We start from the raw sequence: 24,757 nt of genomic DNA, 5'->3' as shown, positions 1-24,757 counted from the left end.
GAAGGAGAAGGAGAAGGAGAAGGAGAAGGAGAAGGAGAAGGAGAAGAAGGAGAAGAGGAAGGAGAAGAAGAAGAAGAAGGAGAAGAAGAAGAAGAAGAAGAAGAAGAAGAAGAAGAAGAAGAAGAAGAAGAAGAAGAAGAAGAAGAAGAAGAAGCAGAAGCAGAAGCAGAAGCAGAAGCAGAAGCAGAAGCAGAAGCAGAAGCAGAAGAAGAAGAAGAAGAAGAAGAAGAAGAAGAAGAAGAAGAAGAAGAAGAAGAAACCACTTATATTCCTGGTCCTTAGGTGATCTCTTTAGACTTAAAGATCTTCTGAAATGGTGAGTCCGTCCACCCCAGACAGGAAAACTCTCTTGGTGACTTTGTGGTTATCAGCAGGAGCCAGTGAATTCTAGTCTGCCCTTAGCCATGAAAGACAACTGGGTGACTTTGATCCCAATCCCCAGGAGGTGTCGAGTTCTAATCCCACTTTAGGCACCAAAGCCGCCTGGGCGACTTTGGGCCCGATCGCCTAAGCGCTTGGGAGTTCTAGCCCCACCCTAGGCGACTAAGCCAGCTGGAACTGAAGCAATCCTTCTGCCTCCTTTTCCAAAGACTACAAGAAACTCCAGTTTCTGTATCTCCACTTCTTGGAGGTTCCTGGATTCCCCCAGACCTTCAGGAAGGGAGACCGGACGCTGAACTCAACCCTGCCTGCTTGCAAAGCATATGTTGGGCCCAACGTTGTCATCCCACCCCTCCCAAAAGCACAGACCACGTCCAAATTCTTGGCAGGAGCTGGGCTCACCGGCTCCGGTTTCACCCTCCACATCTCCAGTTCTGCGGCACGAGGCCCTTTCGTTGGCTCCCCTTGCAACCTCTGGGTTGCTAGTTTGATTTATTTCTCGCCATCTGCATACGCAATATTTTTTATCGGGGAGATTATAAGGAGGGGGCTGGGGGGGGGGGCGAAGAACCGGGCTCTGTGTGTGTTCTCCTGAGTTAATATTTCCTGTGGCGTCCGTACCTCTAAGTCTGTTTATTTCCTTACTCTAGCAAAACCAGCAGACTTTTGCATGGAACTCTTGATGTTTTCCCTGGCTGCACTTCTTGCCGAGAAGACTGAGAAAATTATGATTCTATTACAAAGTTACACAGGGGAGATGGACCTTCTTCCCATTGCAATGGACAAATCTTGCCTCTTTTTCAGAAGAACAGAGTTGGAAGGGGCGTTGGAGGTCTTCTAGTCCAACCCCTTGCTCAAGCAGGAGAAACTATGTCATTTCAGACAAACAATTGCCTGGTCTCTTCTTTAAAACTTCCAGTGTTGGGACATTCACAGCTTCTGGAGGCAACTTCTGTTCCACTGATTCATTGTTCTCACCGTCAGGAAATTTCTCCTCAGTTCTAAGTTGCTTCTCTCCTTGATTAGTTTCCACCCATTGCTTCTTGTCCTGCCCTCAGGTGCCTTGGAGAATAGTTTGACTCCCTCTTCTTTGTGGCAACCCCTGAGATATTGGAACAATGCTATCATGTCTCCCCTAGTCCTTCTTTCTATTAAACTAGACATACCCAGTTCCTGCAACCGTTCTTCATATGTTTTAGTCTCCAGTCCCCTAATCATCTTTGTTGCTCTTCTCTGCACTCTTTCTAGAGTCTCCACATCTTTTCTACATCGTGGTGACCAGAAATGAATGCCGTATTCCAAGTGTGGCCTTACCAAGGCCTTATAAAGTGGTATTAACCCTTCACGTGATCTTGATTCTATCCCTCTGTTGATGCAGCCTAGAACTGTGTTGGCTTTTTGGGCAGCTGCTGCACACGGCTGGCTCATATTTAAATGGTTGTCTACTAGAACTCCCAAGATCCCTTTCACAGTTACTACTGTTGAGCCAATTACATTCATGAATTTGGGCTTATGGGTCATGAACTCTGGAATGAGCTGCCCCCGGAGCTTTGCATAATCCCTGACCTCTGGTCCTTCCGACGCACCCTAAAAAGTTGGCTTTTCCAGCAAGCCGGCCTGGCTTGTTAATTTTATTTCATTTTTTAAATGTTATTGTCCTATTAATTGGGTTTGTTTTTTGGATATGTATCTAATTTCTTTTTAACTTTTGTGATATGTGTTTTTTAATGTTGTACGCCGCCCTGAGTCCTTTGGGAGAAGGGCGGCATATAAATCCAATAAAACAAACAAAACGAACAAACAAACAACTCGCCAAAATTTCTAACGTTTAGGTAGTCCTCGACTTAAAATCATTTGTTTAGTGACCATTTGTATTTACAACAGCATTGGGGAAAAATTGACATGACCATTTTTCACATTTTCAGCCATTTGGGCATCTGCTAGGCCACTGACTCACATTTACGATGGTCACAGTGTCCTGTGATCCCCTTTTGTGACCTTCTGATCAGCCAAGTCAGTGGGGAAGCCAGATTCATTTAACAACCATGTGACTGCGCATGCACACTCTGGGAACAGGCTCCAGCTGTTCTTCTGCCCCACTGATACTCCAAAGGCAGCTGATAACTGGACATACGGCTCTGTCCCCCTCTCTGCCTCCGACACAGAGCCCTCGTCTGAGCCTTCCCCAGAATCCAGGACTGGCCCAGCTTCCTCCCCAACCTCCCCACTGTCTGAATCTCTGCCGGCTCCATTGGCCACTGGTGGGCCACAACACTGGCCTCTGACAAGCCAAGTCAAGAGGAAGCCATAAGAGATGGTTGCAGGTCATGGATGTGTGCTTCCTCGCTTAATGGCCGTGGTGCTTAATGACATTGTGGTCATAGGTTGTATTAATCAGAGTTTGTGGAATAAACCCTTTTAAGCTGCAAGGAAGGCAAAGGGTGAAGCTACCCGCTTGAGAGAGCATGAAACATCTGGAGGGCGGGTTCTCTGCATCTGGGAGAGAGAAGGGTTGCTAGGAAGGAGTGGTGTGGCTTCTTTGGTGGGTCGTCTTAAGAGCCCACCCAGGGTAGGACACCCGGTTTGGGAAGGACAGGTGGATTATGTGCCAAAGGAGGCCTCCAGAGCTAAGCCTCCTGCAGCCAAGAACTTGAAGGTGGCTTGGCTGTACGAGATGATTGGAGAGCCAGCTCACGTCGAGGGGCCAGGAAGGATCTCGTGGTGTGAGCCTTCGAGGGGCCTTCGAGACCCTACCCCTTTGCCAAGGCAGGCAGGCAGGCAGGCAGGCAGGCAGGGGAACCTCTGCCTCTTCTCTCTTTTTTTCCTTCCTTTCCTGTTTTCTATTTATTTCTGATCATTTCATCCATCCCTCTACAGTTCCATCCATCAATCCATCTAATGTTCCATCTCTCCATCCATAAATCTACCAGCCCTCCTTCCTTCCATCCCTCCCTCCCTCCATCCATTGGTTATTCCATCTATAGTCCATCCATCCATTCATCTCTCTGTCCAGCTATTGTTCCATCCACCCATTGTTCCATCCATACATCTACCAGTCCTCCAGCCCTCCATCCATCCATACCTCCATCCATCCATCCATTGATCATCTCATCCATACAGCTATAGTCCGTCCATCCATTTATCTATCTATATCTATCCATCCATTCATTGTTCCATCCATCTTTCAATCCATCTATTTATCAGTCCTCCACCCATCTGTGTCTTCCTCTCCATCTATCCATCCATCTATAGTGCCATCCATCCATCCAACCATCTATCCATCCATCCGATTGTTCCATCCATCCATCTACCAACCCTCCATCCATCTATGCCTCCCTCTCCATCTATCCATCCATCTATAGTGCCATCCATCCATCCATCCATCCATCCATCCATCCGATTGTTCCATCCATCCATCTTTCCATCCATCTACCACCCCTCCATCCATCTATGCCTCCCTCTCCATCTATCCATCCATCTATAGTGCCATCCATCCATCCATCTATCCACCGATTCTTCCATCCATCCACCTTTCCATCCATCTAGCTCCACCCATCCTCCACCCATCTATGCCTCCCTCTCTGTCTCCATCCATCCATCCATGAACCCCGCTACCCTCAAATAAAGGGATTCGCCTTAGATCCCAGTCAACCTAAGCGTAACCCACAATACATCTGCTTACTTGACTCTCAACTTTATTTTTGATTTCCTTTCAGCAGATTCAGATTTGTTCCTAAAACTTAATTAACAGCATCATCTCTAAGTATTTCCTTGAAATCCAGAAAGGCAGCTCCTGCCGTTAAATGGATCTCTCTACTTTAAGATGGTTGGACTTCAACTCCCAGAATTCCCCAGACAACATCCTTTAACAATCCTATCATAGCAGCTGCATTGGTTCACTTAACAACCCTGGAAAGTATAGGTTGTAAAATGGGGCAAAACTCACTTAACAACTGCCTTGCTTAGCAACAGAAATGTTGGGTTCAATTTTGGTTGTTAGTCGCGAACCGCCTGTACTCTGACAGTCGGTAACTGAATCTGGCTTCCCCCCACACACACACCGACTTTGTTTCTTGGAATGTTGCAAAAGGTGATCACATGACCCCAGGACACGGTAGCCATTATAAATCCATGCCAGTTGCAGTGACGGTCATAACTATGGAAACTAGTAAGTCAGTTGTACCTTCAAACGGCCACTAAACAAATGGCTATAAGTTGAGGACTCCCTGTATAGCTCTCAGTTGCATGGAAAGCACCCTCCCCTGGGCTAAACCACATTTTGTTCAATAAACCACCATGGGAGAGAGTCACACCAGAAACTTTTAGCCGGGAATGGAAGTCTTGTAAACGAATGGTAGGGTTTTCGACCAATGCAGGAATCACAGAGGACAAAGTCCTTTTCTGCGCAAAATAAAAGGGGTCTGGTGCATTAGTATGCCCCCAAATAGAGCTCACCCCCTGTGGCTCCCCTCAATTCTGGTTTACACCTCCCCCCCCTCCCCCCCCCCCATGCTTCCGAGCCCAATTGGCTCTCTGCAAATTCAATCACTTGCAGCTCTAATGAGAAAATGTAAAATAAAGAGATAAAGCACACAGGTCTGTAATGATTAAACAGGGAAAATTTGTAGTTGGGGGTTGAAATCAGGGTTCCTTGGTGCTCTCTGAGCTTGGTGGTTTTCTTGTGGACGTTTCATGACCCAACTAGGGAACATCATCAGTGCTAGAGGGGGGAGGAGGAGGAGGAGGAGGAGGAGGAGGAGGAGGAGGAGGAGGAGGAGGAGGAGGAGGAGGAGGAGGAGGAGGAGGAGGAAGAGGAGGAGGAGGAGGAGGAAGGACTGTGGGGTCCTTGTTGCTTTATGAGCTTGGTGGTTTTCTTGCAGACATCTCATGACCCAACTAGGGAACATCATCAGTGCTACAGGGGGGAGGAGGAGGAGGAGGGCCTGTGGGGTTGCTCTCTCTGCCTGGTGGTTTTCTTGCAGACGTCTCATAACCCAATTAGGTAACATCATCAGGGGTGAGTGGGGTTATCAGAGAGGAGCAGAGGGAGTGTGGGGGAGAGGGAGGGGCTGTGGGGACTTTTGTGCTCTCTGAGCTTGGAGGTTTTTTTTTGCAGACGTCTCATGACCCAAGTAGGTAACACCATCAGTGCTAAAAGGGAATATATTTTGCTCTCCGTTATATACAGAACAACCTACTAGTACATAAACAGAGAACAATCGCACTCACTTCTAACTCCACAGTCTTCCTCCTTCTCCTCCTCCTCCTCTCCGTTCTAGCACTAATGATGGTAGCTAGTTGCCTTATGAAACATCTACAAGATAACAACCAAGGTCAGAGGACACCAAGGAGCCCACAATCCTCTGGAATTGTCCTTTATACTAATCTCTTCACGGGTTGCCATAATTGGCATTTCTTCCTTGGTTCTAGACAGAACCAGGTTCCCCATTCCGTTCCCAAGCCCCAGTTTGGAAAACCGGGCCATAGGAAGAAGATCAGAGGCCCAGTTTCGAAGCCAGCCAGCAAGAGGTGGGGGGGGGGCATATTTCAAGCTAATTCTTGCAATTTTTTCCCTCTGTTTTCTTCCAGACCAGTTCTCCCTGGATCCTTCCAGGGAGAGAGAAAATAAATAAATAGAAATGAACAGGGGTGTGAGGGAAGAAAGAGGGTAAAATAACTTTCCCATGAAAATATTTCATTTTTTTTTTAAAGGACAGGATACACCTGCAAGGCTTTAAAATAAGAAATTCAGCCTCCCCCCCCCCCCAATTAATTGATGGTTTAATGGATCCCTCTGCTGGCAGCGATGGGAATTACAACATTTTTCCACACTCGCCCTTCCCCCAAACTCCGATCACAGATTTTAGCAAGTGGCAAAACTTGTGCAGGGATTTTTAGACAGTGTTTGTCAAACTTGGCAATTTTAAGAGAAGGTGGACTACAATTCCCAGAATTCCCCAGCCAGCTGCCTGGGGAATTCTAGGAGTTGAAGTCCACCCTTCTTAAAGTTGCTAAGTATGAACAAACCTTGTTTTAGATACTCGAAATGTTACCCAGTTTAATTAGAAGAAGAGAACTTACTTAGATGGAGGGAAATGGAATAATTTAAAAGACGAGGCAGGGCACGTGAGTTGATCTTTAATGACAGGATGTGGGGTGGGGGGGCAGAAAAGGTCCCCACCCATTTATGATTTTCAGAAAGAAAATGAGAGAAACTGACCAGGCTTAGATCAGACAGAGGAGGCGAAATCCAATTTCCAAATCAGCCCATTTTCTCAGGAAAGACAAGAAGAAAAAAGACTGTTTATCTTTTCTATTGACTTTTATTTCCTTTTCGTTTTTAAACCAGTAGCTTGCAGAAGACGAAAAACAGATATTCTGGACAAGATTATTTGCAGGTCTTTGATAGCTTCTTCCTTGCACACTCATACACACACCCACATTCGAAAGAGTGACTTCAGCATTGTGCCCTCCAGCTGGTTTCCTTATTTGCACCTCCGTGGTCTCGGTTCCTTCCTTGCACACCCATGCACAAGCCCACACAAAAGAGAGACCTTTCTATTATACTATCACATTCCCTGCAGCTGTGTTCATTATTTGCACCTCTGTGGTCTCAGTTTCGTCCTTGCACACCCACGTACACACTCACACCAAAGAGTGGAGCTCACCATTATCCCTTCCAGCTGGTTACATTCTTTGTACCTCTGCGGTCTCAATTACCTCTGTGCACACCCACCTCACCATTAATAATACCAAATTCCTTTCGCCTGCCTTCACTCTTTGTACCCCTTTTGTCTCAGTTCCTTCCTTGCACACCCGTGCACACCCGCCCACACCAAACTGAGACCACCACCAGCCTCCATCAACTTCTCTCCAGCTGTTTGCAAACTACTGCTTCTGGAGTGCTTAAGTGGTTGGAAAGATGTTGTTGAAGATGCACAGGGAATATGAAGACACCGATTATTGATTTTCAATATCCCCCCCCCACACACACACATGTTAAACCAGCCAGTAGCCCCCAAACCCTTTTTTCCACACAAGACATGAACAAACTTCAGTGTGAAAAACTAGCATCCTCCAGACACACCTGAGCAATGCTCACCCCTAAACGGATGCAACGTTTAAAATGCAACAGACTTTTTAAAAAAGCACTCATTTCAGAATAACAGAATTGGAAGGGACCTCAGAGGTCATCTAGTCCAACCCCCTGCTCAAGCAAGAAACCCTACACTGTTTCAAGATAAAAGGAGGTCCTATTCTCTTCTTAAAAATCTCCCCAGGATGCATCACATTTAGATTCATTATTCCAAAACCGTCCACTTGTCAATCTGTAATTTCTCCTATCCTCGACGCAAGAACGTGATGGATTGGTCTGAACTTCACAAACCATCATGCACAGCAAACCCACATGCTGTAACAAGAAAGCCAAAGGAGAGGCGGCCTAGCAACTCAGTTCTTATCAACTGAGAAATTAAACCATATTTGAAGAATGGGTCAAGCTATTTTATAAAAAAGCAAAAATAATAATAAACAGTGCTGGTTTTATTGAATTCTAAGAAAATGTCCCATCCAAACCCTTAACAGAGAATTTGGAACACTTTTAAAAGGTATGAACTTCAATTCCCAGAATTCCCCAGCCAGCCACCTGGGGGATTCTGGGAGTTGAAGTCCAAATCTCTTAAAGCTGCAAAACATTTAAGGTTGAATTAATATTAAATTTCTTCAAATCTAATCAAATATAATAGTTTATCCTGGATCTTTTTATAAGATCATTTTATTAACCAACATCTTTCAAGAATATCAGTTCTAAGATTAATTGTTCAGGACAATTAATCCCACATGTATTGTTACTTGATGAATTTCTTACAGCAAAATAATGAGAAAATAATATTCTATTTTTCTTTGAATTAGCAGGAGGTAAGGCTGGAAAATGAACTGCATTAAAGAATCTCCCACAAGCATTTAATATCAATTAAAGATTAATTATTCATACTCATGTCTCAACCAGGGGCTTCCAATCAGTTTAGCTCCATGTATTTAAACAAAATAGAAAATCCAGGTACGAATAGTTTTAAAGTGCCAATTTCTCCTTAAAATAGAATCAGAACTTTGAAATAGTCCTGCCAACCTGGCTGAGTTTTAATTTTTATCAGTTGCTTCTAATCTAGGAATTGTCACCAGCAGACATCAGATCAGGTTGGAGGAAAATGTCACAGAACATAAAATGACAATTTTTAAAGATTTTAAACAGTGGGATAAGAAATCCCCATTCTCTTGAAATGCCTTAGCATCTTGTCATCTTAAGCCAAACTTTCTTCTCTTTTAAAATCTGATCCATTGATAATTACTTCTATTGATAATTCGCTTCCTTTCCTCCTTCCCAGATAAATACCCAGCCCATTTCAAAAAAGGCCATAACCCACCTGTTCACAGTCCCCAAGTTTGATCACAGGTGACTCAAAGCACATCCTCCCACCCCCACCCTCCGCAGGAGGCTGGATGCGATGGGTTTTGTAGTCCCACAGGGTCGGCCGACACCCCCATGAAAGAGGGGCGGAGAGGGAATAGGAAGTTTGCCAAAGTTAAGTGGGAGGCAGAGACGGGGGGGCGAGCTGGGCGCAGCCACCGCCGGAGTGCTGAAAGGTAAGGTGCGCGACCGATCTTCGCGCACGAAGCACTGAGCGTTGGCGGGACGGCTTGAGACCCGTTTGCGCTCCGGAGGGAACAGGAGAAGCCCGATTAGGGGGGCTTCTCGACGTAGGATCGAGACAAGGGTGGTAAGGGCCTTGTAAGGGATTCTAAATGTCTGTGGTTCTAAATGGCCCGCGCAACGGAGTTCACCTGCTCTACGCTCCCCAGACAGGAGGGGAAGGTGAGGTCCTGCGCTTGGATGGCAAACTGGGGAGGAGGCGCCGGCTGGCAATGGGGCAGCGTAGGTCGCTCCCTGCCGCCTCCCGGGATGGGTGGGGGTGGCTCTGGGAAAATGCAGCGGGGAACCGCGGTTCCAAAGAGAGACGAGGGGACGCGCAGGCTGCCACCCGCGCATGGCAAGGTTCCTCCGGCGCAGCGCAGAACAACGAGGGGCGCTCACCCGAAGTAGGCGGCGGAAAGGTCCGGGGCGCAGGAGAGCAGAACTAGGATCGCACAGCAAGAGGAGGAGGAGAAGAAGAGCCGTCGCTGCCGGGGGTGTCCATCCAGCATTTTGCTTCGGCGCTGGCGCTGATCATCGCGTTCCTCCCGCTGAGCCGGATCGGCGGCGGCCGGCCGGGACGCCCCCTTTATAAGAAGCAGCCGACGGGGGGAGGGAGGGGGACCAGCCCAGCTGGGGGGCGGGCTCGGGGAAGGGCCGCCCCCCCCCGGGGGGAGGCCCTGGAGGAGGGGGAGAGAGCGGCCCAAGAAGAGGGGGGGGGGGTAATGGAAAGGAGGAGGGGATGGAAAGGGAAAGGGAGAAAGGGAAAGTGTCTGGAGAAGAAAGAGGGAAGGAGCGAGAGAGGGGAAGAAGGAATGCAATAGAAGGAGCGCCTAGGAGAAGGGGACGGGGAAAATGGAAAGTGGTTGGAAAAGAAAGAGGGAGGGAAGGAAGGAAGGAAGGAAAAGGGGGGGATGAGAGAAGGAAGGAAGGAGGAGAAGGGAAAAGGGGACAGTGAATGAAAAAGAGAGAAGTGGGGAGGAAGGAAAGAGGGGAGAATAAAATAAGAAATAAAATAGGAGAGAATAAGGGAAGGAAGCAGAAGAGAATGATGGAAAAGGAGGAGGAGGAAGGGAGAGAAAAGAAGAGGAGGGTGGGAGGGGGAAAGGAACGGGGAAGGCTGACCCCCAAAATCACACCCTCGTGGCATATTCCTCAAACCATAGCTAAATCTCAGATTTAAGATGCAAAGATTCTGTCATGTTTCGGATCCAGACCCCTCTAGCGACCAGACCCCTCGCTGGTCTGCTGATGGGGATGCTGGGCAGAGCCAAAGCCCCCTCCCCATCATCACCCCAACATCCAAGACAAACAACCCAGCCAGACTTTTCCCCTTCAAATCTATAGGCTGCAAACTGGCTTGCCTCTCCGTTCTCTGGAAGGTTGCTTTGACTTTCCGTCCTAGGATCTCTGAGTGGCCTCCCATCCAAGTACTCAAGCAAACTGCTTTGCTTTAGGACAGGGTTGCTCAACCTTGGCCACTGTGAGGACTTTTGACTCCCAGAATCCCATAGTCGGAACATGTTGACTCCAACTCCCAGAATTCCAGTGAGCATGTGCAGACTTCAACTCCCAGAATTCCACAGTTGTCTTGTATGGACTTCAACTCCCAGAATTCCACCACCAGCACGTGTGGCCTTAGCAATCAGTCGAAGTTACCATGGCATTCCAAAAAGTGACTTATGACAGTCCTCACACTTATCACCATTGCAGCCTCCCCACGCGGTCAGTGATCAAAATTCAGGTGCTTGGGTGGTGTGATCACTATTTGTGGCCTTCCCCGCTGGCTTCAACAAGCAAACTCAGTGGTGAAGCAGGGTTCATTTAATCACCATGTGATTCACTTAACAACCCCAGCAACTCATTTAACAACCGCTGCAAAAAAAAAAACCAGGCTGTAAAATCAGGTGGGACTCACTTAACCAATCGTCTTGCTTAGCCAGGGAAATCTTGTTTCCGATTGTAGGTCATAAATTGAGGACTTGCATTCAAAGGACTCAGCCCGAGGGTTGGTCTTTGGGTATATCCTGCATCTACCTGTCTTAAAGTTCGAATCTGGGTTCCCTTTAAGACAGGGGTGTCCAAAGTTGGGAACTTTAAGACTTGTGGACTTCAACTCCCAGAATTCCCCAGCCAGCCATGCTGGCTGGGGAATTCTGGGAATTGAAGTCCACAAGTCTTAAAGTTCCCAACTTTGGACACCCCTGCTTTAAGATGACTTTGTCAATAATTAACCAGCTTTGGCTGAACCCTCTTCACTCTTTTCAGTTCATCCAACCAGGTTTAGCTTCAGCCGGTCCCCTTTGGGCCAACCAAATCTGATTGAGCCAGACAGGGGCACTGTCCAGTTGGACAGTCCAACGAGAACCAGGTGACTTCGTTGTCTGCTGGTGATCCCAAGCGTGGCCATATCAAACCGGCATTCGGAGCACGCTAACGTTTTCAACACAGATAAAACCAACCAGCCAATGGGAGGCAAAGTGATTTGCTTTATGATGGTATCCTCCCAGGTGGCGCAGTGGTTAGAGTGCAGTATTGCAGGCTAATTCTGCCTACTGCAAACGGTTCGAGTCCCACCAGGCTCCAGGTTGACTCAGCCTTCCGTCCTTCCGAGGTGGGTCAAATGAGGACCCAGATTGTTGGGGGCCAAGAGGCTGACTCTGTAAACCGCTTAGAAAGAGCTGTAGAAGCACTATGAAGAGGTATATAAGTCTAAAGGCTAATTGCTGTTGCTATTCTCGCTTATGCCATGCTGGGAATCCATTGGACGTTTTCTAAGTGGGCATTACACTGGGGTTTCTCAGACAGGGTGACTTGAAGAGGGGTGGACTTCCACTCCCAGAATCCCCCCATCGGTATGTCTGAATTTCAGTTCCCAGAATTATGCAACCAACGTATGTGGACTTCTGCTCCCAGAATTCCCCAGATTTCAATTTCAATTTCAATTTATTTGTGCTTCTAGACTGCCCCCTCTCCCAGAAGGGACTCGGGGCGGTGTACAGTCCATAGAGAATATCACAAAAATACAATAAAAAATTAAATATGTACAGTTTGGAGGAGGTTAAAATGCAATTAAAAGAACTGTACAAAGCTGAATAAATATAATTTTTTTAAAATCCCTAAAACAGACACAACAGATTAAAAAACCCCTAAGATAACCAGATAATAATACATTTGCCAGGAGGGACAGTTGTAATTATGCCAGGCCTGCTAATCGGAACAGGTGAGTCTTCAATTTTTGCCGGAAGGAGCGGAGGTCAGTAGTGGTTCTAATGTCGGGGGGGAGGTCATTCCAGAGGGTTGGGCCCATCACAGAGAAGGCCCTACTCCTTGGTGTCGCCTGTTGGCATTGCCTAGTGGACGGCACCAGGAGAAGTCCCTCCCTGTGTGAGCGAATTGGCCGCAGGGATGTAAGTGGGAGGATGCGATCCCGCAAGTAACTAGGTCTAGATGGCTACTAGCGTGGAGATGATACCAACGGAGATGATGAGTACCCATGGCAGAGCTGTCGAATACTCAAAAGGTATTGTGCGATCTCCTGGTGTTCTCCCACCCAGAGATTTATTTTGTAATTTTCTTTCATCAGATGGGTTTCAGAGGTGTGGACTTCAGCTCCCAGAATTCCCCTGGAAACATCTCAGCATCTGGCATTGCACAGTTCTCTGCTGTGCATATTTTACAATGATTGGAAACCTAAAAAAGTTTTTAAAAAGTAGAAAAAAATGAACCTGGGTTGGCACACCAGATCAGTGAAAGGCAAGATATCACAGTTAAACCTCAAGCGCCCCTAAATTACCTCTACATTTTGGGAGCCATAGAATCCTAAGATTAGAAGGAGGGGTCCCCTTGAGCTCATCTAGTCCAGCCCCTGCTCAGTATAGGAAATGGATTTAGACTCACCCTGAGAGGCATGCAGGCAATTTCCAAATGTAATTAACAAACAAATTCTGGGTTGCTGGTTCTTCTCTTCCTTACCTCGTCTCAAAGTTCTCGAAGTTGTTCACTCATTCATTTTTTTCATTCATTCGTGATTTATTATTTATTCAATTTATTTCTTAAACTTTTCCATTTCATGCCCTCTCATCAGACCTAATAAGATAGTACTCAACTTACGACCATTCATTTAACACCGGCTTGAAGTTACGACGGCCCTGGAAAAAAGTGACTGACAACTGGTCCTCACTTTTGCGACCATCACAGATTTCCCACCGTCATATGATCAAATAACGGGTGCGTGGCAGCTGGCAGGCACTTACAGTGGTTTCAGCTTCCTGTGGTCACCTGATCCCCACTTACAACCTTCCCAGCTGACTTCCAACAAGCTAAGTCAACTGGGGAGTCACTTAACAACCATGTGATTCACTTAACAGCCCCCAGTGACTCACTTAACCACCATGATGGAAAAAGTCATAAAATCTGTTCAAGCTCCGCTAATATTCGCCTTGCTTAGCAAGAAAAATGCTGGGCTCAATTCTTTCAAGTTAGGTGATTCACTTAACAACCACAGTGTTTCACTTAACAACCATGGGGGGGGGAGTTGCTAAAATTAGGAGGCAATTCACTCAACAACCCTTGCCTAGCCATGGAAATTCTAATTCCCGTTTTGGTTGTAAATCGAGCCCTACCTGTATCAAGATCTTCCACTTGGTGCATTTATAGTACAGGTAGTCCTCGACTTTCAACCACAGTGGATCCCAAAATTTCTGTTGCTAAGTGAGACATTTCTTTGTGCCCCATTTTTAAAACCTTTCTTGCCACAGTTGCTAAATGAATCACTGCAGTTGTTAAGTTTGTTGCATGGTTGCTAAGTGAATCTGGATTCCGCATTGACTCGGCCTGTCAGAAAGTCGCAAAAAGGGATCGGGTAACACACACACACACACACATGAGACACTGCTACCGTCACAACTACGAGTCCGTTGCCAAGTGTCCAAATTTTGATCAGCTGACCGCTGACGAATGCTGCAAACAATCGTAAGTGTGAAAAACGGTCACGTCGCCCTTTTCAGTGCCCTTCAGTAACTTTGAATTGTCACTAACCGAACCGTTGTAAATGGAGGACCACCTCTCTTTCACCCTAAATCTGCCGTTTTCAGCATTTGCTGAAAATTGGAAGCCAAATCTTCCTGGGATGAAATTCTCCTACTTGGCAAAGTTTTCGGGCCTTTTCAGAAGAATGAGAAAGCAGACAGGTGTTCTACAGAAAAGATTCCCCCTTCTAGGGTTTCGCTTGGCGACTTTTATTATCACCGCTATTTCGCGGGGGTGTCTGACTCTTTCTTTTTATTTAATCCTCTTATGTAAGGCCCTTCACCATAGCATCGTCCGGCCCAGGGCTGCCAGGCTGACCTTTTAAAAGAAACCAAAATTGGACTTTGGAGAAGCGAGATAATGGCCGGAATTAAAACAGCACCGGAAAAAAGGAATGGTTTTTCACGCTTACGACCACTGAAGCATTCCCAGGGCTAAAAGGTTTAGATGCTTGGCACCTCGTTAAGCAAAGCAGCTGGGGTTTGCACCACTTTACGACCTTCCTTGCCATGGTCGTTAAGTGAATTGCTGCCGCTACTAAGTTAGTACACAATTATTCAGTGAATGTGGCTTCCCCGTTGACTTTGACCATCCGAAGTTTGAGCAAAAGGGGAACGTGTGACCCCCTTGGGACCGTCATAAATACGAGTCAATGGCCAAGGGCCTGAATTTTGATCACGTGAGCCTGTGCGACAGTCATAAGTGTGAAAGTCACTCTTTTCAGGGCCGCCGACACTAAGCAAATGGTTGTAAGTCGAGGACTGCCTGTGGTGCTTCCTGCTTCGTTTTAGGTGTCCGCAGCTTTTTTTAACTAGGTTGGTCAATGATTAACCTTTCGGGCAATAGTATGCTCACCGATTAACTCTTAACTTGCAAAAACAAAAACCCAAATCCCGTTTCTTGAGGTGATCCTGATTACAGATAGTCCTCGATTTACGATAGTTTGTTTAGTGACCGTTCAAAGTTGCAACAGTAATGAAAAAAGTGACTTATGACCGTTTTTCACACTTATGACCATTGCAGCCTCCCCGTGGACATGTGATCGGAATCCGGATGTTTGGCAACTGGCATGTACTTATGACGGCTGCATGGGACTCCCCTTCCGACAAGCCAAGTCAAAGTCAAGTTAACAACTGCAGTGACTCGCTTAACAACTGTGGCGAGAAAGGTAGTAAAATGGGGGTAAAACCCGCTTAGGAAATGTCTCACTTAACAACATAAATTTTGGGATCCATTATAGTCGTAAGTCGAGGACCACATGTATTCTTGCGGGGTGGGTTCCTTCCTAACTTGGTTCTTTTTGAAAAGGATAAAAACTATGAATCTATTCTTCTTTTTTTCCTTTTATTTCCTGGTCTTTCAGGCTGTTTTGCTCCCTGTGGCTGTTTTAATCCTGGAAAAGCAGAATAAAACAACAGCGGAGTTGGAAGGGACCTTGGAGGTCATCTAGTCCAAACCCCTCCTCAAGCAAAAGATTGTGTTTTCCCCTTTTCTTCCAACAGGCACTCAAGTGCTATCCTGGAGCCCATCACCAGAGTTTGGCCAGCTTGAAAAAGGGGGTTTGAACTTCTCAAAAAATGCAAACTGTCTTTAGAAAATTTCAGGAAGTTTCCCTGGGCTTCACTGGATCATGGTATATTTTCACAGAAAGCTGAGACAATTTCAACTTGTGGATGCTGAAGGATTTGGCTGCCTAAATGGTGACATCGCAGGGTTCTCTTGTTAGGTTTCGGGGAGGGGCAGGAGAGGAGGAGGGGGGTCCTTGGTGCTCTCTGAGCTGGGCGGTTTTCTTGCAGGAGTTTCATGACCCAACTAAGAAACATCATCAGAGCTAGAAGGGAGTGGGAGTTTGTGAGGAGGAGGAGGAGGAGGAGGAGGAGGAGGAGGAGGAGGAGGAGGAGGAGGAGGAGGAGGAGGAGGAGGAAGACAATGATTGTGGGTTCTAAGTGCTGTCAGAGCTTGATGCTTTTCTTACAGATATTTTGTGACCGAACTATGAAACATGATCAGTGCTAGAAAAGAGGAGGAGGAGGAAGAGAGAAAGACACAGAAGGAAAAGGAAAAGATAAAGGAGGAGAGGAAGTGGGGGAGAGATGGAAGGAGGGAAGGGGAGGGGAGGGAGGGAAGGAAGGAAGGGTGGGAGGAAGGAAGGAAGGGAAGGCAGGGAGGGAGGGAGAGAAAGAAGGGAGGGAGGGGGAGGGGGGAAGGAAGGCAGGATGGAAGAGGGAGAGAGACGGAGGAAGAGGAGGAGGTTGAGGGGGAGAGATTGTGGGAAGGCAGAGGGGGAGGGAGGGAGGGGAGATAAACAAGAAAGGGAAGGAAAGTGGAAGAAAGAAAGGTTGTTTTTGCAGGAAGAAGGGAGGAGATCAAAGAGAAGGAGAGAAGGAGGCAGGCCCCCTTCCTCTGCTTTCCCCCCTGCTGTCTAAGTGTGTCTCCCTTTAAAGCAAAGCCCCTCTTCCCCCCCCCTAGGGATTCCAAGCCCCTCCTGGTCCGTGAAGCCAGTCTCCTGTGGCCTCTGTTTGTCTGCACCAGGTAGCAAAACAGTTGCAAGTCCAAGCAGGAAAACCACCAAGGTGTAAATCATTTCCAGCAAAGAGGCATCCTGGGAGTCCAGAGGTCAGACCCTAAACAAGCCATCATTGCACCACCTCTGAACCATCATCAATTTCACTAGGAAGGAGGCACTTGGAAAGCCTAAATGCGGAAATAAGATTTGATAAACTTTGCACTTCTGGGATAGGAGCTTAGCAGCAGGCTGGACCACCGAAACCATAAGCCACGTCTCCTCAGCAGTGCCTGATGGGAAGGGAAGTCACAGCCAAAGCCGGCCGTCTCTTGATCAGCCCGGTGACTAAAAAATACTTCCCCAAAATTGCAAAATTCAGACATTTGGCGAAAGGTCTGGGTGTGTCCCGATGGACAAGCCAAGATTATAAATCCGTTTTTTGTTATTTCTACAAAGGAAACATACGAATCACAAAGTTTTCCTTGGCTTCTGAATTTTGCCGTTGTTGTTTTTTTTCTTTCAAGATTGCATAATATATTAAACCGGAATCTCCGATTTCCCCAAATGCTAAAAAAGGATAAACCAGACTTAACTTTAACAGAGTTTATCAGGGTCTCGTTTAGTTGCTCCCGGAACATTTTTCGGCTCATTTAATCCATCCTAATACAGTTTATTTTCATTCATAGAGCAATCCCTAGCTGACCTCAGCTGACCTTATACTTAATCAGATTTAATTGATACTTGGATGGGAGACCACCAGGTGATGCTCGAGGCTGCTGGACCAATCTGGAACATTGAAGAAAAAAACATATTGGAAGTTTTAAAACAAGACAAAACACTTGCATATATTCTAATTAAAGTATTTTAAACGTTAAGTGTTTTTCTATTTATATTTTTTCCGTTTTGCAAATCACTCAGAGTCACCTAATCAGTGGGATGAGTAAACTCAAAAAATTGATTTTAATCAATTTTTAAAAAGGAAATAAAATGAATGTAGCTTTCAACAAAAGTATATATATAAAAAAGGATAAAATCACCAGAATTTTACAGTCATGTTATCTGGTTATATAAATTTGATGCCTAAATAAGCCAATTAATACAATGGTTGTTAAAAGATTTGGGAGGCCTGTTTAGTCATTTCTTTCACAGGCAGTCCTCGATTTATGGCAACATTTGAGCCCCAAGTCTCAATGGCTAAGTGAGACAGTCGTTAAGTGAATTTGCCCTATTTTACGACCTTTCTCGCCACCATTGTTAAGTGAATCACCACAATTGTTAAGTGAATCACATGGTCGTTAAGTGAATCCGGCCTCCCCCTCATCAGAAGGTTGCAAAAGGGGATCCTGTGACCCCAGGACACTGCGACTGTCATAAATACGAGTCAGTTACCAAGTGTCTGGATTTTGGTCATGTGACCCTGGGGATGCTGCAACGGTCGTAAGTGTGAAAAATGGTCCTAAGTTCATTTTTTCAGTGCATTGTAACTTTGAATGGTCACTAAACAAACCGTTGTATATTATGGACTGCCTGTCCTGTTTTTTTTAACATATTCAAATATTTGGCTGCGTTTAATTAATGGGTGTTTGTCGCCCCCTGGTGTCGACAAATCATCACTGAAAATGATATTTTCAATATAATTGTAATTTTTAAATATATTTTTTAATTCTTTTCTGTTCAATAATGTCCAATTCTTAAAAACTGCCTGGACGAGTCCCTGTAGTTTTCTTGACAACATTTTTTCGAAGGTGGTTTTCCATTGCTTGATTCCTAGAGCTGAGAGAGCATGACTGGCCCAAGGTCACTTAGCTGGCTTTGTGCCTACAGCAGGATTAGAACCTACAGCCTCCCAGTTTCTAGACTTGAGACATTAAAAACTATACCAGACTGACTTTGGAGATGATGCATTTTCACAAATAATCCATATAAATGGGCTGGGGGGATTGGGGGGGTACATCTCTTCCCTTACGGCCACAATTGAGTCCAAAATCTACGTTGTTAAGTGAGACAGTTGTTAAGTGAATCACTGCAGTTATTAACAACACAGTCCTTAAGTGAATCCAGCTTCCCCATTGACTTTGCTCATCAGAAGGTTGCAAAAGGGGATCATGTGACCCCGGGACATTGTGACCGTCATAAATACGAGCCACTTGTTCCAAGCGTCTGAATTTTGTTCACGTGATCATGGGAAGGCAGCAATGGTCGTAAGTGTGAAAAACGGCCACAAGTCACTTTTTTCAGTGCTGTAGTAACTTTGAAGAGTCCCTAAATGAATGGTTGCAAGTCCAGGAGTGCTGGTATTCCTTCCTCCGTTAGGGCAGTGATTCTCCATGGAAGAGAAAGAGCAAGTCCAGAAAGTGCAAGGCGTTCCGTGCTCTCCTTGTGGTCTCCCATCCAAGCCTTCCTCAAACTCAACTCCGCTCGGCTTGAGAGTTCAGCTGAGATCACAAAAACAAACTCTCACCTATCCAAAAAAAGAAAACAAGCCTTGGTAAGGCCACACTTGGAATCCTGCATTCAGTTTTGGTCGCCACAATGTAGAAAAGATGTGGAGACTCTAGAAAGAGTGCAGAGAAGAGCAACAAAGATGATTAGGGGACTGGAGACTAAAACATAGGAAGAACGGTTGCAGGAACCAGGTATGTCTAGCTTAAGAGAAAGAAGGACTAGGGGAAACACGGTAGCAGTCTTCCAATATCTCAGGGGTTGCCACAAAGAAGAGGGAGTCAAACTATTCTCCAAGGCACCTGAGGGTAGAACAAGAAGCAATGGGTGGAAACTAATCAAGGAGAGAAGCAACTTAGAACTGAGGAGAAACTTCCTGACAGTCAGAACAATTAATCAGTGGAACAGAAGTTGCCTCCAGAGGTTGTGGGTGTTGGAGACTTCCAAGAAGAGAGTGGACGGTCACTTCTCTGCAATGGTACAGGGTTATGATGGCAAACCTATGGCATACCTGGCCAAAGTGGCGTTCAAAGCCATGTTGTCCGGCATGCACAGCCTTGCCTGTTTGACTTCTGAGTTTCTGGCTGTGCACGCACATGTGACAATCAGCTGTCCTTCCTGTGCGCAGCAGTGCTGATTCTCAGGTGTGCATGCATGCCAGAACCCAGAAATTTGGCTTTTCCAGAGCGTGATCCCTTCGCACACATGGCAGTGCCAAAAGCCAGCCTGTGCATGTCCAGCTAATCATCATGTGCACATGTGCACTAGAATCTGGAAGTTCGGCATGGGCCTCCTGTTTGAGCAGGGGGTGGACTAGAAGACCTCCGGGATCCCTTCCAGCTCTATTCTACTCTGAATCCTTCAAGTTGTGGTCAATGCCCAGAGCACCGTTCCTCGAACTTAGCAACTTTCAGGTTTTAGATTACAAATCCCAGGATTCCCTACTCTCAAGATGTCCCCACCTGTCTCCCGCGCAGAGACAGAACGGACCGGATGCTGCTTAGCCTCCGATCCCACCCGAAATAAAAGCCAATTCTTGGTGGTCTTTATAATTGGTTTTCACCAGAACTGCATACAGTTCATTCATCCAGCGACTGAACACAGTTGTTAAGTGAATCAGGCCAGTCAGTAAGCGAATGCAGCTTCCCTCCTTGACTTTGCTTGTCGGAAGCTGGCTGGGGAAAGACGCAAATGATATTCATGTGACTCCAGTTTAGGCAGACTTTGTAAATACATGCCGGAGGCCAAGTGCCGGAATTTTGATCATGTGACAGTTGTAAGTGTGAGGACCAGTTGTAAGTCACTTTTCCCCATGCGTTTGTAAGCACAAATGAATTTTGGCGTTGACAATGAAGAGTTGTAAATGGAGGGCTGCCTGTGCAGATTCTCTAGAGCAGCGGGTTGGACTAGATGATCTCGGAGGTCCCTTCCAACTCTGTTATTCTATGCCTAAAATCTCAAACCAGGAAGAAAATTTGTCTGAGGTTTTTCAACCACAAGATGGCAGTGCAGATTCACACAAGCCGCCTTCTTTTCTTTTCGTTTTGCAAATCCATAATTTTTAATTGGAACTATTCAGGAATAAATTGCTTTTCTGTACAGGAAGTCCTCGACTTATAGCAGTTCACTTAGCAACCATTTGAAGTTGCAGCAGCACTGAAAAAAAGACATTTATTACTGTTTTCCACACTTGCGCTGGTTGCAGCATCCCTATGCTGATCAGATTAAAATTTGGACACTTGGTAACAGACTCATATTTATGACGGTCGCAGTGCAACCTTCTGACCAGCAAAGTCATCAGGGAAGCCAGATTTGCTTAACGACCATGTGACTAACTTTATAACTGCAGTGATTCACTTAACGACTCTGGCAAGAAAGATTTTAAAACAGGGCGAAACTCACTAAGCACCTGTCTCGCTTAGCAACATAATTGTTGGGCTCAGTTGTGGTCATAGGTTGAGGACTACCTGTATCTCTAAGAGACCTCACTACTCATTCACAGGACATTGCAACCGTCATAAATATGAGTCGGTTGCTAAGCGTCCAAATTGGTCACCTGACCCTGGGGATGCTGTGAAAAACAGACATGTCAGTTTTTTCAGTGCCGTTATAACTTTGGTCACTAAATGAACAGTTGCAAGTTGAGGAACTATCTGCGTCCCATCAAAATTATTACTAAATATTATCATGAATCCAGATAGTTGGCCTCATTTAGCATTGGGTTTATATTCTGCTAACTCCCCCCAAATCAGTCCGTCCTTCCTTCCTTCCATACTCAGTCACTCTCTCATTCCCCTCCTTCTTTTCTTCTTGCTTTCCTTCCTTCCTTTTCCCCCCCATTTTCCCTTCCATTTCACCTCCCTCCCTCCCTTCCTTTCTTCCTTCCTTCCATTTCACCTCCCTCCTTCCCTACTCTCCTTCCTTCCTCTTTCCTCCCTCTTCTTTCCTTCCATTTCACCTCCCTCCCTTCCTCTCTACTCTCCTTCCTTCCTTCCTTCCATTTATATAACAACCATCTTACTGTCAAACAAGATTTCATGTTAACGGAAGTACGTTTTAAGAGATCTTGTTGGTGATTCCACCTCCCTGATTCTCTGACTTCTGAGATACCCAAAATGGCAAAACTCCGAACTCAGAATTAAGGAAAAAGTGTGATAGAAACAGATCAACGGAATCCAAAGATGCAATGAAAAGGACAAACTGCAAGAGCTATGATATGCTGGAACGTTCTAATTGCGAAGCTTTTGACTTCACCTTCTCTAGGAAAGCACCAAAGGCCTCACAATCTTCCTCCTCCTCCTGCCTTCTAGCCCTGATGAGGTTCCCTAGTTGGGTCATGAAATGTCTGCAAGGAAACCACCAAGCTCAGAGAGCAACAAGGACCCCACAGTCCTCCTCCTCTTCCTCCTCCTCTCTGCACACCCCACTCCCTCCTAGCACTGATTATATTCCCTAGTTTGGTCCATAAAATGTCTGCAGGAAAATCATCAATTCAACACAGAGCAATTCAACAAAGTTTGATTTCTTTTGCTGCACATCTCAGAAGGGAGAAGAAGAAAAAGAGAAGATACGCAAAGGAGGAAAATGAAGAGAGGAGGAAGAAGAAGAAGAAGAATTTGGAAAGGGATAAATAAATCTTCAAAAAAACTTTATTTTTAAAGTGGTGCTTCAATACAATACACTCTCTCCATGCTGGCTGACTGGGGAATTCTGGGAGTTGAAGTCCACACATGTTGCCAAGGCTGAGAAGCACTGATTTATTCAATTTATACAAAGCAGATATGCTTCAACATGGCCTAACCGTGAAAAATCTGTCCTTGGGTCTAATTTTTGGACCATAAATGTCATGGTAGAGAATGGAATGAGTGTAGTGGAATGGAATGGAATAACAGAATCGGAAGGGACCTTGGAGGTCTTTTAGTCCAACCCCCTGCCTAGGCAGGAAACCCTATACCGTTTCAGACAAATGGCTATCCAACATCTTCTTAAAGACTTCCAGTGTTGGGGCATTCACAACTTCTGGAGGCAACTTCTGTTCCACTGATGAATTGTTCTAACTGTCAGGAAGTTTCTCCTCAGTTCTAAGTTGCTTCTCTCCTGGATTAGTTTCCACCCATTGCTTCTTGTTCTACCTTCAGGTGCCTTGGAGAATAGTTTGACTCCCTCTTCTTTGTGGCAACCCCTGAGATATTGGAACACTGCTATCATGTCTCCCCTAGTCCTCCTTTCTATTAAACTAGACATACCCAGTTCCTGCAACGGTTCTTCCTATGTTTTAGCCTCCAGTCCCCTAATCCTCTTTCTTGCTCTTCTCTGCACTCTTTCTAGAGTCTCCACATCTTTTCTACCTCGTGGTGACCAAAACTGAATGTAGGATTCCAAGTGTGGCTTTTCCAAGGCCTTGTAAAGTGGTATTAACACGTCACCTGATCTTGATTCCATCCAAGTGTTCATTCAAGTGTTGACTTTTTTTGGCAACTGCAGCACAATGCTTAAAACACCAAATCCAGAAGTCATGAGTTCTAATCCTGCCTTAGGAACAAAGGTTGCTGGCTGACCTGGGGGGGAGGGGAGCCACTCCATTTAAGCTCCACCAAAGAAGCAATGGCAAATCACTTCTGAAAAATTTTCCCAGAAAACTGCAGGGACTTTTGCAGACAGTCTCCACAAAAAGACAAAATTGCCTAGGTATTTCAGGTGAAAAGTGAGGGGGGGGGGAAAAACCTTTGGCTTTGAACCTGGGGGAAGCCAGCCTGGGATATGTATGAAGAAGAAGTCTAACTCCCTTCTTCCTGGCCCTGAAAAACAGATTTTGACTTTCCTGCAGATTCTTATACCCAATCTATAAATTAGAAATCTAAGGGGAGGACTGCCCCCTCTTCCTTTCTCCCCCTCCCCCTCACTCTCTTTCTCAATATTTCTCTCACTCTTTTTCTCTTTTGCTTTGTCTCTCATTCTCTCTCTTCCTCTCACTCCCCCCCTCTCATTCTCTTTCTCATTCCAAGGAAGGAAGGAAGGAAGGAAGGAAGGAAGGAAGGAAGGAAGGAAGGAAGGAAGGAAGGAAGGAAGGAAGGAAGGAAGGAAGGAAAGGAGAAAGACTGAAACCAGATCAAACCCGGTGCAACGAATTAAACCTCCTCATACGCTGATTTAGGCATAGTGAGAATCAAAGCTCGCACAGGTGCAGGCTTTCCCTCGGGGTTTGCGAAGGACGATCGCCTGGCTCCGGGGAAGACCGGGCAGGAACCAGGAGGGAAGCCAGTCATGGAGGAAGAACAGAGTGATAATTGGGATCGAAAATGCGGGGATGAAAATGGAAGCCCTCTCTTACAAACGCGCATGATCGGCATTCATACAAATACACGTGCGCACGGACAAACACGTTAAGAAAAGAGGCCTAGGGAAAATTCCTGGCGTTGCGGGGAAATCAATGAAACAGCTGGGGGGAGGGCGCAGATGCATAAATACCTACACTCCTGAGCGTTTGTGCGGACCTTCAAGGTGCTTTCACACGTGCGCGAGCAGAGATTTAGATACACACGCTTTTGGTTGGTGCGTAGGTGCGTAAATAAGGCCGCGAGTGTCTAAAGGCACTCAGGCAGAAACGCGCGGGTTCTAGATGCAAATACATTCCCCGCTTTGAAATTACCGCGCTGGACGCGTCTTTCTTCAATGAAGGGTCAGGATGTTGTCTGAACGGGGGAAATATACCCCCTCCCCCCATTCTTCCTGATCCTCTCCTTTCTTGATGTGGGGATGTGTGGGGGCATAGGTAGTTCTAGGCATCATCACGTGTACCGATCTCTGCACACACACCCGCACACACACACGTGTGAAAGCAAACGCGCGTTTGTGTGTGTACAAATTCATAGCCTTTTCATTTCTTCCTCCAAACGCGAGTGGTTTTAATCTGCTCTTTTCCTCCCAGGGGTATGTCTGTGAACGCATGTATTTGCCTGGACACCGGCCACGAGGTCGTAGGAAGAGTTTTCTCCCGAGAAAGTCGGTAAGGAAGGATCGTAAGCGAGATTCCTCCAAACCTCACCGGCCTACGCGAAGGATCGCGGCGTAGAGGGGATTTTTTTTTTAACCATTCCAACCGGCAAATACCCGCGAGGCCGCGTTCAGACGGCCTTTATACCCACCACGGGTGGTGCTGCTTTCTTCAACGGCAACCCAGACCAGATGGTCGGACACGGGAGAAACCT

At 46.2% G+C, this 24,757-nt stretch overlaps 1 protein-coding gene across 1 annotated transcript in view; it reads right to left on the bottom strand.

Annotated features, from left to right (window-relative positions):
* Window positions 1-9,612, bottom strand: part of WNT9A (Wnt family member 9A) — a 33,456-nt gene extending 23,844 nt beyond the window's left edge. The window contains exon 1 of the mRNA XM_081971713.1: window positions 9,473-9,612. Coding sequence (XP_081827839.1) covers window positions 9,473-9,582 — 110 coding nt within the window. The 5' untranslated portion in view covers window positions 9,583-9,612. The remainder of the gene's footprint in view (window positions 1-9,472) is intronic.
* Window positions 9,613-24,757: the final 15,145 nt, after the last annotated feature.

The sequence above is a fragment of the Natrix helvetica genome (assembly GCF_964273705.1).
Source record: "Natrix helvetica genome assembly, chromosome: Z".
Lineage (NCBI taxonomy): Eukaryota > Metazoa > Chordata > Lepidosauria > Squamata > Natricidae > Natrix > Natrix helvetica.
Note: the sequence above shows the minus strand (reverse complement) of the source record. Positions and strands in the feature narration are given on the sequence as shown.